At 42.4% G+C, this 18,059-nt stretch overlaps 3 protein-coding genes across 3 annotated transcripts in view; 2 read left to right on the forward strand and 1 right to left on the reverse strand.

Moving 5' to 3' along the window:
• Positions 1-2,629, forward strand: part of LOC306741440 (DNA topoisomerase I, mitochondrial) — a gene marked incomplete at its 5' end in the record, with an annotated part of 29,191 nt that extends 26,562 nt beyond the window's left edge. Inside the window, one exon of the mRNA XM_079223727.1 lies at positions 2,246-2,629. Coding sequence (XP_079079853.1) covers positions 2,246-2,348 — 103 coding nt within the window. The 3' untranslated portion in view covers positions 2,349-2,629. The remainder of the gene's footprint in view (positions 1-2,245) is intronic.
• Positions 2,630-3,262: 633 nt separating this feature from the next.
• Positions 3,263-5,657, reverse strand: hsbp1b (heat shock factor binding protein 1b). Its single transcript, XM_079223726.1, has 4 exons — positions 5,509-5,657; positions 3,959-4,025; positions 3,666-3,792; positions 3,263-3,401 (listed from the first exon to the last, which is right to left on the reverse strand). Exons 1-3 carry the CDS (start codon positions 5,551-5,553, stop codon positions 3,671-3,673), a joined length of 234 nt encoding a protein of 77 aa, XP_079079852.1. The 5' UTR covers positions 5,554-5,657; the 3' UTR covers positions 3,263-3,401; positions 3,666-3,670.
• A 3,328-nt stretch (positions 5,658-8,985) lies between these two features.
• LOC306741757 (solute carrier family 66 member 2) overlaps positions 8,986-18,059 on the forward strand; it is a gene marked incomplete at its 5' end in the record, with an annotated part of 41,998 nt that continues 32,924 nt past the window's right edge. The window contains 2 exons of the mRNA XM_079224074.1: positions 8,986-9,194; positions 9,759-9,892. Coding sequence (XP_079080200.1) covers positions 8,986-9,194; positions 9,759-9,892 — 343 coding nt within the window. The remainder of the gene's footprint in view (positions 9,195-9,758; positions 9,893-18,059) is intronic.

Genomic DNA, 18,059 nt, shown 5'->3' on the forward strand with positions numbered 1-18,059 from the left:
CTGCCTAAACTTATGCACCTGCACGCCTACGTGGGAGCACACAGACAAACAGAGGTTTCCAAGAGAACCTCCTGGACCACCGCCACCCGGGGCTCGTATCACAAAGCAAGATGTTTGAGTCCACTACTGAATGTGGGGCTCATCTTTCTACTCTTGTGATGCTGGCGCTCTTTTGATCAGCGTTAAACACCACAGTGACCTTTGTTGCGTGACCAATTCGGCAGGTTCAGCTCAGTGAATCAGATCAAAATTTGTAAATAAACCACTCACTGACTTACCGGTCTTTCTTGAAAAACTCTTGCTATAAAAGAGTCTCACAAATAGCAGGAAGCTAGCTGACCTTTTGTCCATGGAGAATATTTTCTATGGACTCAGTGAAACCATGATTGTGGATAAAACACATCATCAGTAGCATAACTAGGTCTTCAGATAAGCATAGTTACTGTTCATAACATTCTTCAAAGCTTTTAATTAATGTCGTTCCATCTTTAGTTTTCCTCTCTTCAGCATCAAAGCAAATATGGTGTTACTTTTAGCTCTGAAGGATTGCTTGTATTTATTCAATACAATAGTTTGTTCATCTTCAAACATAGCACTGTCAGTATACTGTCGATACTAATTATGCTTACACGGTCAACCGTATAGCAGACATGAAAATCTCTCACCTTTCGGCGAAATTCGCCGTTTTGAAACCGAAATAGGTAACCTACGCGAAGCGTGTGGATCCGAAGAGTTTTTGTTTTTGGGAGAGAGGGGGGGGGGGTCAACTGTTCGCCGTTTCTGAGACTGGAGTGGGACACGGAAAAAACTGAGGTCGTGATCATCTTAGCAATAGAAGATCTTTGACATATCGAGTCTTGGCCAATCAGCGTTAAGATGTCTACAGCGGCTTCATTTCCCTCCCACCAGTTTTTTAATGGCAAACTAGCCAGCTAGCTAACACGTTAGCTAACGTTGTTGGAGAGACAGCGAGTGAGATTACTGGCAGCGGAGAGTCCGTGGCAGCGTGTGACGTCAGACAGGAGAGCGGCGAGTCAGCGGCGCTGCAGTTCTACCTCCCGACACCTGACTACATATAAGGAGAGGACAATGGAGCTTTTATCCAACTTTTATTTTAATAAAAAAAACTAAATGAGTTTCCTCCGTAGGGTGGCCGGGCTCTTGTTTATATTTAAGGGTTTAAGATCTACCTGTAGGAAAAAGTGTATCCTCCAGTTAATTATAATCTATAGAGTTATGTATGTGTATGTATATATATATATATATGTGTATGTATGTATATGTATGTGATTATAATCGCTGTCACACAAAGAGAGGTGTGCATGTTCAGGTTTACTGGTGGAAACATTATTCAGTGTTCTAGACTAACAGTGACGTCTCCTCAAAGTAAAATGGTGTAACAGTATGACATAATATGGTCACATAAAAAGACTGGTACATTATACATATTATGGCATATAAGTGTAATATTATGAAGTGAAATGTAGTAGCAAAACAATATTCAGTATAGTATAGCAGCATTGCATATTTTAAGTATTACGTCTACAAAATATATACACACACACACACTACTGTTCAAAAGTTTGGGGTCACTTAGAAATTTCCTTATTTTTTAAAGAAAAGCCCTTGGGGCACACTTGGGTATTGACAAAAGAAGAATTAAAACCCATAATGATCATAGTTTGTCAGCTTCTCAACGAGTGACGCTGTTCGGCACTGACTCACCCGTCACCTTTTCACCCCTCATGAGTTTGCAGGTCTGACTGTAAATGTTAGACCCAGTGACAGGCTGGCATGAAATGGCTTGCATAATACTTAGTAAGGAGGCCATAATAATTTGGCTGAAGTTAAGTTTCTCCAGCTCTCCCCAGGTTGGCAAAAAATGCATCTCAAAATGCATCAGATTGATGCTTTAAAATATGGAATATTTAAATTTTTCTTACGGGGGAGCATGTCCCCGGACCCCCCTAGAGGGGTAATATCCTTCTCACCTTTTTCACCCCTGACCCGTTTTCATGCCTGGTATAGAATAGGGCTTTTAAAATCATTTCATGGCCCATTACAGTTTGTTTGTTTCTATTGATTGTGATCCATCAGCGCTCTTACTTGTTCTATCAGAATACATCTGTGCTTTTTTTTTTTTTTTTTTAAAGAAAAGATTTAGGCCTTGTCAGAGGATCAACTGGTGGGTTAAACTATTTATTTTGCATAGTTTACTTAACAATCGTTTTTTCCATTCATTAAGGTGTAAGAACACGGAGGTACCTATAGAAAAAATCTACAATAAGAGCCAAAGGGACAAGTTTGCGTGGGCCATCGACATGACGGAGGATGACTTTGAGTTCTAACTTTGATACGCTGATATTAAAATGCAATTAAGGAACCATTCACTTTAAATACATACGGAGCTTTAATATTGCATTCAGAATATGTTCACTACTGATTTTGTACTTTTTGCTTACTGCTGTTCAGTTCTGTTTGATGCTTTTGGCACTTAATTTTGTTGGTCATTTGTTTTGTTTGTAAATTTTGTTTGCACTTATTTGAATAAAGTTTCCTGCTATGCAGTTAAGTGACACACTTTTGAGCAGACATTGTTGCAATTCTCTCTAATTTGGTACACATTAAATGTCAGTTAAAAACATCCTATTGACTATCAGACAGTAAATTCCCAATTCCCCAGCCTAGTGTAACAATGAACTGTCATTTCAATACATTATAAACAACCTAGACACAAAACATGCAACACTGAGACATTTCAGATTGTTTGCAAGATCAAATGCAACTCTGGCTTAAAAAAATACATACAGAAAAACAATGAGCACCTGGGAGTTATTTATATATATTTTTTTAGTTCACTCAGAACCTGGCCAATATTATGTAATACATGACAGAAAGCATTGTATTAAATAGCTTTAATAGAAGAAAATCTGTTGAGTTGGAATGCATCCCACAGCTTGGTGGTAACAGTGCTGTTTGTAAATCACCACAGGCTTCAGATGTGCACTGTGCCCATTTCCCATGTTGGTAGGGGTGGAGGGTCCACTGGCCTCTGAGCCTGCAGGTCGTACTTCTCAGCACCGGCCCGGGCAAAGCAGTCCCCATCAGCCATCATTTCAGTAATTACGATCTATGGTGGCGGAGAAATAACCTCTGGGTCGCTGCATAAAAATCCTTAAGTTGCATTCCTGCACATGTTTCTGAAGGGCATAATCACACTATTCTAACTTACAAATGACGTTAAACTTTAAGTCATTACATAACTAACCGTTTATCACAATATTCAATATATAAAAAAGCATTTCACACGACGACACACCAAATCAAATAGTCATTTTCAGGATCGAAAAGTTTGCTGCTCCTGAATGTCGGACCGACTTCACACTGCGATACTAGGGGACCTGTGGGACAGACAAAACAATGAATGAATTTAATAATACATGTTTTAATTTAATAAAACACAACATCCTGAATAAAATGATTAACTGAGATAGGTAAAAGTAAATGACAGTCTCTGATCTTCTGATAACTACATATTCTTAAGATTCATGAGTCAATTAGGAAGAGGGACACAACCACAGACTTTGACGTAAAATGGATGAACAAAAGCTATTTGGGTATACTGGTGTTGCACTGTTTCAAAAACTGGACGGGGTCTGGCTTACCTTCATTATGAGCCTGGACCCTCTTTAGCCTTTTCCGGTGCCGCCTCAATCTCCTCAACCCCAGCCTGGGTCATCAGGTCGGCGATGTTCTTCTCCAAGTCGTCAATGCGCGTGCTCATCTCATCAAGTAGGGAAGCAGTTAAGGCATATAATAAACACAAGAACTCAAAGTTACTCCTAAATTGGGTCCAGGTCAGTCAATCCATCATTATATTAGATTAAAATTCGCACCACAAATGCATTTGATCAATGAGCAATTGATGGCTTGCTTTATAAACGATTAATTAGGATATTCCTCCCGATGATCTGGTCGGACATGGTCTGGAACTTGTCCTGCATCTGTTGCAGCAGCGTCTGGACCTGTGAAACACACGACACACATACTGTAAGTACAACTACGACGCCACAAATGAATCACGTGTACGGATTAGAGTTGGTTCACTGAAGATGACAGCCACACGTCAAATGCGCCAGCTTAATTTAAGTTGGACACGAGGATTTAAGTAATGATGCCGTCAGTAGACTGTGGACCGTTCACAATACTTCTGGTACTGGAAAAACATCAGCACTCCCACTCTAATGCATCATGCCTGTGGTCTGTGAATGGTTTTACAAAAGCAGCAGTATATAACAGAAGTATCTAGTTTCCTTGACGACAATGTAAAAACTCTGTTTCCATGGGGGATGATTCCTTAATTCTCTGTGATAAGCATGTGTGCAGAGCGATGAAGGCACACCAGAGGCATGCTCTTCTGTATTGGTGCATCGCTGCCCACTAATATTAATATTTATATATATATATATATAAAAAAAAATGTCTTCAGATGCCAACGACTTGTAAAAAGGTGCCCAGATCACAAGGGGCAGTACAATTCCTGCCAACTGCAATAAGACTTTATAATAAATCACCTCTGGCCAGATCCTCCTTCAATTGAATCATCAATAACTCTAGCACCTCTTTTGTCGTTTAGTTAGTCACTGTATATACACTTCTACTTCACTGTATATACTTTATATACACTGTATGTATATATATATATTTTCACATTTTCTTTATTTAATTTCTTAAATGTAATATGTTCTACTATGTTATTGTATATATTGAGTATTTTCCATACTTAAATGTGTATCTCCTATGTAACTTTGCTTGCTGCTGCCACAAACCAATGTCCCCCTGGGGATGAATAAAGTATATATATATCTGTCTAATAAAAAAGGTTAATTAAAAACGTTTAACTGGGCATTCTTAAGGAAAGGTCTGGAAGTGTACTTAACTCGACAATGGCTGTAAATAAATGTGTAGAGACAACATAAAAAATATAGGGGAAAAAGAAGAAGGAAGGAAGACAAATACAACTAAGGTTTAGGAGGTTAACAGGCATGTATTGGCTTTTAGGCTCATCTCCATGACAACACTACTACCTAAACATTACCCCAGCTACAAGTCAACGACAAAATTTAATTATAATGTTAATACTGTTAATTACATACATAATATTTATAAATACAATTACAATACAGAAGTATCATTACACCTTGTGTTTATGTAACGCTGTGCGTGTCGCTCTGTAGTGATTTGGTGATGTCATGTAGAAGCCACACTGACCACCAACGTTACATAACGTGCTAAACAAACGGTCAGCACGCTGTGGCCTCAGTAAACCGGTTTACATTTTACACAAACAAATAAACACCAAATGCTGCTGATGCTACAGTCTGGCTAGCCTTCACCTGCAAACTAGCAACCGCTGGCTAGCTAGCCTCCGTTAGCATTCCGATAGCCATCATTGCTAAGCTAGGCTGCTGTAGCTAGCGCTGGCTCGCCATCTCGACCACGACTCACCACATTGGTGAGGTCCTGCACCGACTTGGGGTCCGTCTCAGCCATGTTGTGGTGGGAGTTATTATCAGCGGACAAATATAAATTCAGAAAGCAGTCTCTCGATAGTGTTCACTATGAGGCGTGTAGCTGTTCGAGAGAGATAGCAGTCCCTGGCACCACCCACCGCGCAGTCAGCTGTTCCGCAACACGAAGAGTCTCGCGAGAGCTGAGTCGGGGTTTCTAAGTAATGTGGGATATGTAGTTTTTTTTAATGAGCAGTGTGTTGACATTACTTTAGTGGTTGGTATTGTTTAACCCGTGTGGAGAATACCACTCCGCGCGCGCTCATTGCATTTGTTCAGTCATGTTTGTTTGTTTCCCCTTAAATGTCCCAACGAGCCAACGTCACGTGATTAACGTTGGAATATGGTAACGTTAGGTCTGAAAGTAATAGTGAACAACAGTGTGTGTGTGCGTGTGCGTGTATCCGTGCGCGAGTGGCGTGTGCGTGTTCACATCTTGAGACCGGGTGTGCACATCTTGGGAGAGAGTTGGGATTTGAAAGTTGGAGCTGCCAGGGACCCCGGCGTGCTGTGAAGCTGAAACACACCCGCTTTGTCTTCGTTCTGACAAGGTGAATGAAGACGACTGGTGAGTAAAGTTGGCTGCTGCTGCACGGTTTACCTACAAACACGCAGAATCCTAAATAACGCGACCTAGACGGACACACACTCAACGGTACCGGGGGCGGGGGGTAATACACAACCAGACCGGTGGGCATTTACCGTTTGTCGCGAGCGCGCTTTTGTTAATAAACAAAAAAAGAAAATAGCCCTTTTATAACAAAGATACAGACTCTCTCAGAGGACGTTTATTTTTGTATTTTTTGTTAAGAGTTAAACAGTGGGGTACTCGACATGGCACGCGGTAAAACCCGCATTTAATGTGAGCACACGGTGTGTTCGCCGTGTCTTTGTGTGCTCTTACTGGAGTAGCCCGGTAGCCCAAAACGGATGCCTGTTTGCTGAGGCATGTCAGTGACCCAGCCCCGTGGAGCTATGTGTGCTCCGCTTGCATAACAGCGAGCCTGTTGCTGGAGGTGGCCCAACACCCCATGTGCTGCTGGCTTTACTCACACAGGCGGGCTGAAGGAAATAGCTGAAGACACCTTGGCTTGTAAAATACTTGAGTAATGTTTAACTGTCAGGGACCTATTAAAAAAAAAAAAAAGACACTGCAGTTTTGCATTCTGAATAATCTTTGTTTTTAAATGTTCTGGGAAACAGTGAGAACTGGCTTTTGCTCCACCAGACCAGATCCACCTGCTCCATCCTCCAAGCAGCCAGGTCTGGGCTGGACTATTGATTTCCTTCTGCCCTTACTTCCAGCTGAGTTGTGTGAAATAACAGATGTCTCACGAGTAATCAGACCCCTTCATCTGGCTGGAGGACTCTCTGTGCTTCAAGTGCAGCTCTGCATTCCTAATGTGTTGAATTAGCCGACTACTAGCAATCAGTGTGATACAACAAGTTACCAATCAGAGAACCTGCTGGTGAGGTTTTTATTGTTTAATGACTAAACTAGCCCCACTGAGCGACTCATCAGTTGACACTGCCTGCTCAGATAATGTCAATAAAAAGTACTGTTCAGTTACGCTGTTGTTATTACACGGCCACAAGAAGAATCCCACGGTCACGTGTGAGTCACACCACACCAATTCCCTTTTTCCAAAACTCTTTCCTGATAATTTGCAGGTCGTGCATGTGGTGTCACACAACATCGACACCAAACATGTTGTCTACGACGTGCCAATCCCTTTGCCAAGGAGTGTTGATCTGGATCACAAGATCACATCGTCTCAGATGTATTGAATCACTCCATCTGTGTGCTGGAGAAAGAAAGGAATCGCAAACCTTTAGTCATTGATGTCATTATCCCCTCAAGAATGCCTGCGAGCACTTGGCTCAAAACACCACTTTTGGGGGGATTAGAGCACTTAAGTGCCTGAACTAGTTTGTGCTGCATGCAGGCCCGCTTGGTAACAACATGTGTTCAACTCAGTGAACGCTCCAGAGCGAAGATACAGTGACATATTAGTCGGAGAGAAGTCAGTTAGCAGGAGGAGATGCAGATGTGCATTTTTTATCTCCACAAACCATGTCAGCTATGGACACCTCCCCACCAGGACACCACCTCATCTCTGGCTTCACTGGTTTAACCTTTACTTGCAAGGCAAGTTTATTTGTAAAGCACATGTCAACGTATTTCAATGTATGCACCTTCCGCCTAGAAAAATTCCTCGTTTGTGCAAACATTCCTGGCAAATAAACGGATTCTGATTCTGAACAACAAGGTGATTCAAAGTGCTTCACATAAAACCATTAAAAGCATCAAAACATAATGCAGAAGAAAACACAATTTAAAAACTATTAAGAACATCATTAAAACATAAAAAAACTAGAAAGAAAAAACCAGAATAAAAGTTGCAGTGCAGTTTAAGAAATACTATGCAAAGGATTAATATCCTTAAATCTGGTTCAATTAAAGACAACAGCAGACAGAAAAGTCTTCAATCTGGATTTCAGCGGACCTGCAGCTTTCAGGGAACCTTGTTCCAGATCTGTGGAGCAGAAAAGCTGAACGCTGCTTCTCCATGTTTAGTTCTGACTCTTGGAGCAGAAAGTAGACCTGTCCCAGACGACCTGAGGGGTCGGGATGGTTCATAAGGTAGCAGCAGATCACAATTGTATTTAGGCCCTAAACCATTCAGTGCTTTATAAACCAGCAGCAGGATTTTAAAGTTGCACTCTCGCTCTCTCTTTACCTGTTGGAATATTTATATTCACATACTGTAACTACCTCTGCATGTACAGCGTGTACCACATGACTCCATGTGTGCAGATACCGAATGACGACGGTTGAAGAATGTGCCACCTATTTATTACTCAATAATTAGCGCCATCAATTACAAACATAATGAGCAGGCAAACACATTGTGGAGGTTTTTGAAGCTTTACCTTCCAAATGTTTTACTAAATTACTAAAATAATAATGGGAAAAAAATAGTGAATTACACCTGTTTTGAAGGACTGATCAGTTAGTAAGTGCAATTCTATTTTCTGGCCGATTTGTCGATGGTTGGAAACAAAATGTAGGAAAAGGGAAACACTGGCGTGCTCAACCTAAATAGATAGATATGGGCAGTAGCTAAGGGAGAAAGTCTGCACTCACGTGGTACTTTTACAGTCTTTAACGCAAGGGCTGGAACCTGTATATTGTATTGTTGCTGCCGCTGTGCTGATACAAATGTATGAATTGTCCAGCGTGGACTCTGTAACGTGGAATTTAAATGTGATCAGCTTTATCCGTGTGTGTGCGCTGATGGGCTCTCTGAATGTTAATCCAGGCTCTCGAACTCCCGTTGTATTACTTTTGTTTCTCCGCTTCCCAGGTGCCACCTTTCGACCCCTTGGACGCCTCTGAGCTTCCCTCGGTGTGATGGACGCAGCGGTGGTCCTACAGCAGGAAGACATGGAGGACTCGTGGTCGCTGCTGTCCTGGATGGCGTCTTGCCTCATGGTGTTCGGGGGGGCGCTGCCCTATGTGCCACAGTACCAGGATATCCAGAGGAGCAGCAACAGCGACGGCTTCTCCACCAGAGTGTGCCTGCTGCTGCTCATAGCCAACATCCTGCGCATCTTCTTCTGGTGAGGAGGACTGGGAAAGGCCTGCGTTTCAAATCTGTATTTTTCTGCTTGCTTGCTTCTTCTTTTTTCTCCCCTTTGGATGGCACAGGCCATTTAAAAGATCATTCCATAGATCAGTGTCACAAATGAATGGAATAGGAATATAGTCACAGAATAGAATGAGATTCATTATATAATGGGAGCCATTTACCGTTCACTTTGAGGCTTCATCTCGAATAGTTTCACACATCGGAGAGCACAGGTCATTGTTCCGACTGGAGGGACAGAAGAGAGAATTTAATAAATTCTTTATAGAATCCAGTGGGAACATTGTATTATTTATGAGGTCTTTCTGTGCCGCTTATAGCTTGTATGACATGTCCTCAAATAGAAAACCCATGTAATTGAATAGTATACCATAGTATGATGTGTTAACTGGCATATACATACCTTGTTTATTTGTTGTTATTATCCTTATTTCTATTGCGGAGGCCATGTATATGTGTGTTGACTGTACTATATACGCTCCTACATCAACTGGGTAAAGTCTGTGATGTGGTCGGTGTTTCGGTTGTTCCCTTGCAGGATAGGGAAGCAGTTTGAGCTCACCCTGCTGCTGCAGAGTGTGGTGATGATCCTCGCCATGTTTGCCATGCTCCACCTCTGCTGTACGGTCCAAAACAGCAACCGAGTGAGCACCAAGCAACACCGAATAGCAGGTAACCAGCTTTGTTCCCAAACCATCTTGACCGACAACGGACAACATAACCGCACATTACCGTCGTAGTTAGAAAAACATTTCAGGGTGGTAAATGACATATCCATAATCCGGCATGGACTGCTCCGTGTCAGCAGTTTAGGTGTCAAGTGCTTCAACTCCTACTTCTTGCCAAAAGATGGTGCCATTGGAAAAGATTAACTGGCAAGGCTGCTGTTTTCAAAGAGCCTCACCTGACGGCCACTTATGTACCACTTATCTGACATCCGCCTTCCTTATTCTTTATTTAGAAAAGTTACGTTCGGCTCCTTGTGTCCAGACGTTAAACAAATTGCTTCCGCACACTGCTTATGTAAAAGCCTGAATGGTTATGAAACTGTGGAATAGATATTAAGATATGTAAGATGTCCTATGGATGTATTAGCTGCTGTAATGTCACACATAAGATTAGTCTATTCTGTGTCTGTGTGTGTGTGTGTGTGTGTGTGTGTGTGTGTGTGTGTGTGTGAGAGAGACAGACAAACATCGGTGCAGGGTGAGGGAGGAAATAAATCAGAAATGGCACAGAGAGGGCTAAAGATTAAGCATCAGCATCCACTGTGTTTGTGTGTCTATGTCTGCGAGTGCAGGTTGAGGGAGCCCATCCAAGATTATCTTCAGGGTCACTCTTCATAGGATGCTGTCTTTTATGGGTAATTGTTTTTTACTTCTTCTTTTTTTACAAGCGCTCGAGTTGATTGCCTTTGCAAATGGGCTGGCAGGAACTCAATCTAAGTGCAATTTTTTATAAGATAACGGCCTGGGGAAGGGAAATTGAACGATGGGATCTTGTAGTGCTCTGATCATGCAGAGCAGGGTGCGTTATTAAAGACATATATTATGATCAGTGTTGGATTCTATGTTGAATTTATTCGCAAGGAGGGGAACATTTCCTTGTAAAGCAAAACAGAATGCAGGTCCGTTTCTGTCGCTGGCGGTGGCAATTGTTCTGCAAAGTGATGTTTTGATGGCGGGACTCGAGATTGCGTGTTTTTAGGGCGTAACAGTAAGGGCTGTCTTCATCTTTGGCATCTGTGCTTCTATTGTCTCGGCAAAGGGCCGGTGCATTACTCACCTGGAGCCCAAACTTTTTTCATGGCGAAGATAATCACTCACGATGAGCGGTGGTGGATCGGTTGCGAATGATTTCCAGAAGCTTTGTCTCTGTCTGTGTTGCAAATGCAATGGACAATAAGTTCAGCCTGTGAGCCATGTCAAGCAGGTTAGACACAGTAGACGATCGAAATGGATGCACCTCGGGATCAAACCCTCACACGTGAGTTTGTCCGTTATGACCCCAGCTACTAAAACACAGCCAGATCACATCAAGTCTCCCGCCCCCTCCCCGAAAGAACGGGCCCGGGGTCCGGTTTCACAGAGCTCGGGTACGACTGGATGGTGGGGTCAGGACAAGAATAGATCTGACCAGTCTTTGGTCCCAACTGCGCGCTCCTCCCTCCAACGCTAAGTCTTTCCAACAGATCAGGGCCATCTCTATGTAAAGTAGTTTTCCTCTCCCCGAGATGCATGTTGGCGTGATTATGAACTATTTTCTGAAGATCCTTCACGCTGAGCTCTCTCTCCCGTCATTTCTCCGCTTCCCACCCAGCACCCTTCTCTGCCCTTTCTCGTTCTCTTCTCCCGCCTCCCGTCTGTTTTTCCCACCTTCCTCCGCTGCTCTCATTCTCTTCTTTCTCTTCTTTCTGTCCTTCTGTTGCTGTCTCATATCCCACCTCTCCTACTCCTCCTCCTTCTCCTCCTCCTCCTCCTCCTCCATTGACATCTGAGACTGAAGTGTGCCATACCAGGGTCATCTCTGATCCGGTGGCCTGCCTGCCAACACCTGTTCCCTCCTTACTGACCTCATTTCCCCTAAAGACACACACACACGAGAAAAGCACACATTTAATGAACAAGTGAAATTAAGAATTGCTTGTGCTTATATGTGCAAATCACAGATACGCTACTGATTCCTTTTCTTATAACATTCTGTTGTTGCTGATGCTGCTGTTTCCTCAGCCTCCACCTGCTCTGGTTCCTTTCTTCATACTTGCCATGTGTATATTGCAGTAGGTGTTTTTCCATATTTTAGTAATGTATGTCTGCAGAATTTAGTTCTGTCGATCACCTAAGGGTGTTCAATGTGCTGCCAACTGCATCTGGCATGCTGCCTTTATTCATGTGGGGTTCAACCAAGCTGTTTTTTTATTTTTCATTTAGCAAAATACAGCTGGCTTTGTGATGCTAAATGCTTTGACACAAGTTGAATAGGCTGAAAAGTGTCATATTCAGGTCTTTTTCATGACGGGTTTGCCTGCTGGGCTGCTTGTATACTTGTTTCCATCCATGGTTAGTTTACATAATGCTTTCCTTTTATAAAGTGTAGGTGTTTACCAGCATTGCCAGGACATAATACTGGATCCTTTCTAAAGTATGCAGGGAAATGGAGAACAATGCGTAGGTTGTGCCATGTTGCCATGCCTGAAAGGAGTGTGTGTGGTCCACAAGGAAGCAGACGTCCTGGGAGAGAATTGTTGTGTGACATCATGTCGGGGTTGTAATGTGTTTTCACTCACTCGTCAGTGGGGTATTTTGTCTTCATTGTTTCCTTGTTAGCAATGCAAGAACGCCAGCAATGATGTTATCAGGACACAGGTTTTCAGTTTGGACTACACACTGTCTTGTGAAGTCCCTTTAAGCACACATGTATAGGCAGCACATAGCGAGGGCTCACATTGTAAATTATGCACCCCCCCGACCAACGGTATAAAATCGACAATGCTTTCAAAGGACACGCAAACACAAGTGAGGGGGCAGATTTTTTTTTATTTAAGTGAAAGCTGAGAGAGAATCAACATGATTAGACCGGAATTTAATACTCCAGCGAGGTCACCTTCATTATCATTAATGAGCCTGAGTAGAAATGGAGTGGGTGAATTAAATGTTTTGTTGTGTGTGTGTGTGTGTGTGTGTGTGTGTGTGTGTGTGTGTGTGTGTGTGTGTGTGTGTGTGTGTGTGTGTGTGTGTGTGTGTGTTGGTATGCTCTACTTTAGCTCTTTATGCTGCTTTAGTCTGGTGATGGTTGCTGTAAATACAGAGTGAAAGGTCAGCAAAATCCGAGGCTGTTTTGGAATTTTGTTACAGAGCCCATTGCAATTTAACTCTTCACATTGCCACCAATAGATGTAAAACTCCATATTCAATCGTGAAAATATGTTCAGAATGAATTGACTGTAAAGTATGAATCATCATCTCTGAAAAATATGTATAATCCCCAAAAACTATTTCTAGAAAATGGAAGTTTTGCTGCTTTATAGATTACAATTGGAGCCTGGGTGCTTTACCTGCAGAGTCTTTGTCGTGGTCTCTACACTGAGCTGACTCAGAGTTATGACTTTGCAGTGACTTCCAGTTGCGGCCCCAGGGTGCCACATTAACAACCCTGGCCTTATGATACAGGGATTGGGAGGCTGATAGGGGACCGAGGGGAGAGATTATGTTCAAAGACAAATGTGACCTCAGGCTCGGTGAAATGAAAGTGGGGAGTAACTTTGAACAAGTGAAAGTAGAGGATGTGACTGGGGAAAGAAACGCAGTGAAGGCAGATGAGTTCTGTGAATTATTTAAGTTTCATATTTGAATAGGAGTTGCCACCAGAAGTTAATTTTAAAACAAATAATGAGTGGAACAACATCCTCCTCTACTGGTTGGAGTGGGTCAAGCACAAACTAAGTGCTACAACATTTGAGTTTTGTTGTTGTTGCATGCAGTGCATGCATGTATTTTCCCTGGTAAATAATCTCCTACATTTAACCAGCCAACAATAGCAGCTCTCACCACTTTGTAAATTCCGCAGCAAAGAGCCACAATTGCTCCACGACATCCAGTTTGTGAGAACCAACGATAGCTCACCACCAGACCATAAACGCAGCAGGAGATTGGGCCTCTTGATAGCTGGTGTTGACCCTGCGGTCATCCTTAACACCGTTCGCACTCAAGTGGTGAAAGCAATTTCAATTTGCTCTTGATAACCTTTTCGGGAGAGGTTAGACGCATCGTGATGGGAATCGTTAAAGGGTGCATGCTCAGTCGGCGGCTAATTCGTGGTCTGTAATGTTGCAAAATGAGCTATCACTGCTTTTATTCACCCAGGTTAGATCAAGTGATGACAAGGTAACTTATTGCCTCATAAATTCACACCATAACTGTTCTGCACTGAGCAGTGGTAACCAACTTAGGCTGCAATACTGCTGAATATTAATTTGAGGACCAATTTCTTTGTTTTGGAGTATACCCTTTAAATATATACGACTGAATCGATGGACAGATAACTACGGCTTAGTGCTCACTGCTTCCCACCCCCTAAAAGACAGCTTGAAGAGCTGAATAATTAATTTTTCCACTTCCAAACTCTCATCTTTTACTAGGCTGGACCCGAGCTCGAACACTTAACTTCCCGGTCTTGAGGCTGCTTTTTTGTGCCGAGTACGCTACCGCCCGCATTACGCCCTTACAGTATTGGTGAGTTGTGACCTTGAGTCAGCATACCGCTTTGAAGGTGAAGGTCTGTGCATTTTTCTCAGATTAATGTGTGACCTTTGACTGCATTTGAAGACAAAATCCGGGCTCCATTTAAAGGAGTGCCCTGTCTGTCCGTGAGTGTGATTTCCGGTGTCTAATAGGCTGGAATCGCCCCGTTCTTTTGCACGTGCATATACAGTATGCATGTTGCATTTGTTTCTGAATTACTGAATGGTGCAGTGCAGAGTATGATGACTCTGCCACTCACCCTTATCTGCAACACTCAGGCAGCACTACTGCAGCAAGACAAATCAGGTGTAACACACACACACACACACACACACACACACACACACACAGGGACACAAAGACAGACACTGTGCAGTGCAACCCATTTCATTTACATATCCTAAGACACACAGAAAAGTGTTGTGCTTACTTTCAACGTCAAGAGTTTAATTAAACCCCAGATAATGGTTTATTTACAAGTCAAATGAAGTCAGGTAGGCGAGAGTTGTTTTATGAGGAGGCGAGCATTTTAGATTACTTGGGCAGAATGTTAAAAAAAAAAATATATATATATATAACATGCCCCGAGGGGAGTATTTGTGGAAATCATTCTTTCACTCCAATTGTTTTGTCGGAAGCTCACACAAGAGTTGCAATGTGAAAAACGATTTGACTAAAACCAAAGATTTGTAACTACTGTTTGGATACATGGAGCAGTTTTTCACAGTCATTATTTTGCTTTGTGTGTCTTCCTAAATGTTTGATTATTTGGCAGTAGCAGCGGTGGCATGTTGGTGGATATTAAAACCAGAAGATTGAGGAGGGACTCTCCATTTTGTCTGATGGCCGCCCTCAAGGGCTGTTTGTTGGTCTCGTGTCCTAGAAGGAATTATCCTCTGCGAGGACTACTTCTGATGTTCTCCGAAGTGTATATGTATGTTTTATATATGTGTGCTTGTTATACACAATATAACGCATTCAACCCAAATGAATGATTGCTGGATTCCTTTTGGTTTCAGGGTCCGATGCCGTCTCGGTTTACCTGATTAGAATAGCGACATCGTTAGCCATCCAAAATGTTATTACATCACACACAGAGGTAGAGTAACTTCAGTCTCTGCTCAGGGTTCTATTAATCAATTATCTAAATTAATTTGTTGTTTGCTGCTATTTTAAGATTCCTGAACCGGTACATAGCACCTCTATATGTTGTTAGTTAAACCTCTGCTTTTTCCTATTACGGCAAGTCAAAATGTCTGCTGTGAAAAAAGACCTGTTTGTGTACCGATGTTGTGCGCCAAACTTCACTGTATAATAATATCTCAGTCTACCACCAGGTGAAAACTTAGTCATCTATCTACATTTGTTTCATTTTCTTATTTTATTCCCCGAGCTACTGTGGTAATGTATTCATACGGGTCTGATATTTGACCTGATTGCTTGTGCGTTCAATGAATTTTTTGCTGCCCACTCTCAAATCTCAGATGACTAACCTTCCCACAAGCACATAAATGCACCGGTTTTAGAACTTTTCATAATAAATAAAGTTGATTTTTTTTTTTTTAAAGCCCTTTCATACTGACTGTACACCCACTGCTTCCCCGGACTCGACATCTCCTCAGGACTGTGTGGGTTTGTTCAGACGGCGCTTGATTGACCTCTCTTTCCTCTCATCTGTCAGCTTTGTTGCACCCGAAAGAGCGGGAGAACAAATCGCCAAACTAAGGCGACACATCTACATTCAGTCTCCATGCAGAGTCCGTTCCATAGGGTTACTTGTTTTATTAAAAATGATTAAATGGAGATACTTTTCATCAGACCCACCCTGCTGAGTAAATCAAGCGGAACAGAAACTTGCTTTTGGCTCTCTAATCAGAAAATTTGATATTGAGAAAATGGCTCAGCCTCTCTCTGAGGGTCTGCTCCGATACCTTGTGGTTATTTATGGATGTAGGTTAGAAATCCTGAACTTGTCTTTGCCGCCGCTGAACTGGTTGTGTCAGTCAGGACAGTGTGTCGCCTCATTAGACCAGCACTAGGGAGACGGCCTGTCAAACAGACACCCTCTATCACCATCCATCTCCGCCATACAACCCGACAGGTGTGTGTGTGTTCGGCTATGTGTACCTATCTGTTATACACATATATGTGTGTGTGTGTGTACTGTATTTGAGTGTGTGTGCGGGAGTCTTCGGGGCATGTTGCACATCTGTTTTAGTGTGTGGGTACCAGATTGTGTGAGTGTGTCGTGTGTTTCTGACGTGTCGATAAAGACATCCATACATCAGGCTGGCAGATGCCTGCTAACACAAAGTCAATACCTTCTGAGTGCCTGGTAAGTCGATGAAAGACCATCCTCCACTTGTTCACTGTCGCTGGGCTGTCTGTTTAGTATGATAAGCCACAAAGAAGCCACAAGCAAAAACCTGCTGGTCTAACAACTACACACGTCGCTCGGGTTTTGACCTCTTCAGACCTTTTCCCTTCTCCATGCGCCTTGGAAGTAGGGTAGTAGTAGTAGTGCCAGAACCACCTCTCAAAGAAAGTATCACAATAAAATCTCTCATAGGGTTCGATTAACAGATCTTATCAATATATGTATAAATAATGCTGCTATAGTATTTAAAATTCTACCTGATACTGACTAAAGCTAGAAGAAACCGTTTGTATAGATATAAAGAACATTTTAAATTACTCCACATGCACAAACATGACTAAAGCTGCAACCTAAAAACATGTTTTAAGTGGCAATTATTTATCTAGATTAATCAATATTATCGTCTGTAGAAAATAATAAAATGTAAAAGCGAGAAAAAACTTCCCCAGAGTGTTGACATCAAATAGCTAGTTCAGTAAATAACAGTTCAAATCCCCAAAATATTACATTTAAAATGATGACAGCACAAGAGTAGTAAAGGTTTCTACTACAAGCTGCGTGGGGTGGAGATTAGCTTCTTTGGCTGAAGGTGTATCTGGAATTGTGCCAATCTTGCTTTGTGAGGGTTTTTCTCACATGTGGAGAGTAAAATAAAATCTCTGCTTCCTCTGTGGTCCGACTCATGGTTTCCTCCCCCTTTCCTCCTCACAAGTGATGGCCTCTTTGCTCTCGCCAGCCGCCGGTGCACCGTGGAGGCAAACTGCCACCAGATCAGCTGCATTGTGGCCCCGCTGGATTACTAAAGCCACACACCAAGAACCTTATTAAACACAAATTCCCAAAGTGTATGACCCCTATCGAAGAAATAATAGCCATCCTGCTGTGGTTTCCATGTTTGGGCAGTGGCTTGTGATGCCACATAGGAGTTTTCCTTGAAAGTCCTCCAGCGATGCGTGTGAGGTGAACTAAATTGTTCGGCGTCTCATGCAACCCTTTGAGGGTTAATGCACATTAGGCCTTGACTCCACAATGTCAAGGAGCCGGCATGATGAACAGATCCCAGGGAGGTTTAAACTCATTCCCTCACTGAGTAAAACCTCTTTCTGTATCACGCTCTTATACATATGTATATGTGTAATACCTCCGCCTCAAAGTAAGAATGCAATAAAACATACAACACTCGTCAAAAAATCTTGATTCTTAATTAGTATATTTTCCTTAT

Source organism: Taurulus bubalis (assembly GCF_910589615.1).
Source record: "Taurulus bubalis genome assembly, chromosome: 9".
NCBI classification, from domain to species: Eukaryota; Metazoa; Chordata; class Actinopteri; order Perciformes; family Cottidae; genus Taurulus; species Taurulus bubalis.

What these genes read in the sequence shown, in the direction of transcription:
- hsbp1b (XM_079223726.1), bottom strand. Translation starts at nt 5,553, where the DNA reads ATGGCTGAGACGGACCCCAAGTCGGTGCAGGACCTCACCAATGTG. An exon ending in TGCAGGACCTCACCAATGTG is followed by an intron (nt 4,026 to 5,508) that starts GTGAGTCGTGGT and finishes TGTGTTTCACAG; the next exon opens with GTCCAGACGCTGCTGCAACA. An exon ending in CGACCAGATCATCGGGAGGA is followed by an intron (nt 3,793 to 3,958) that starts ATATCCTAATTA and finishes CTGCTTCCCTAC; the next exon opens with TTGATGAGATGAGCACGCGC.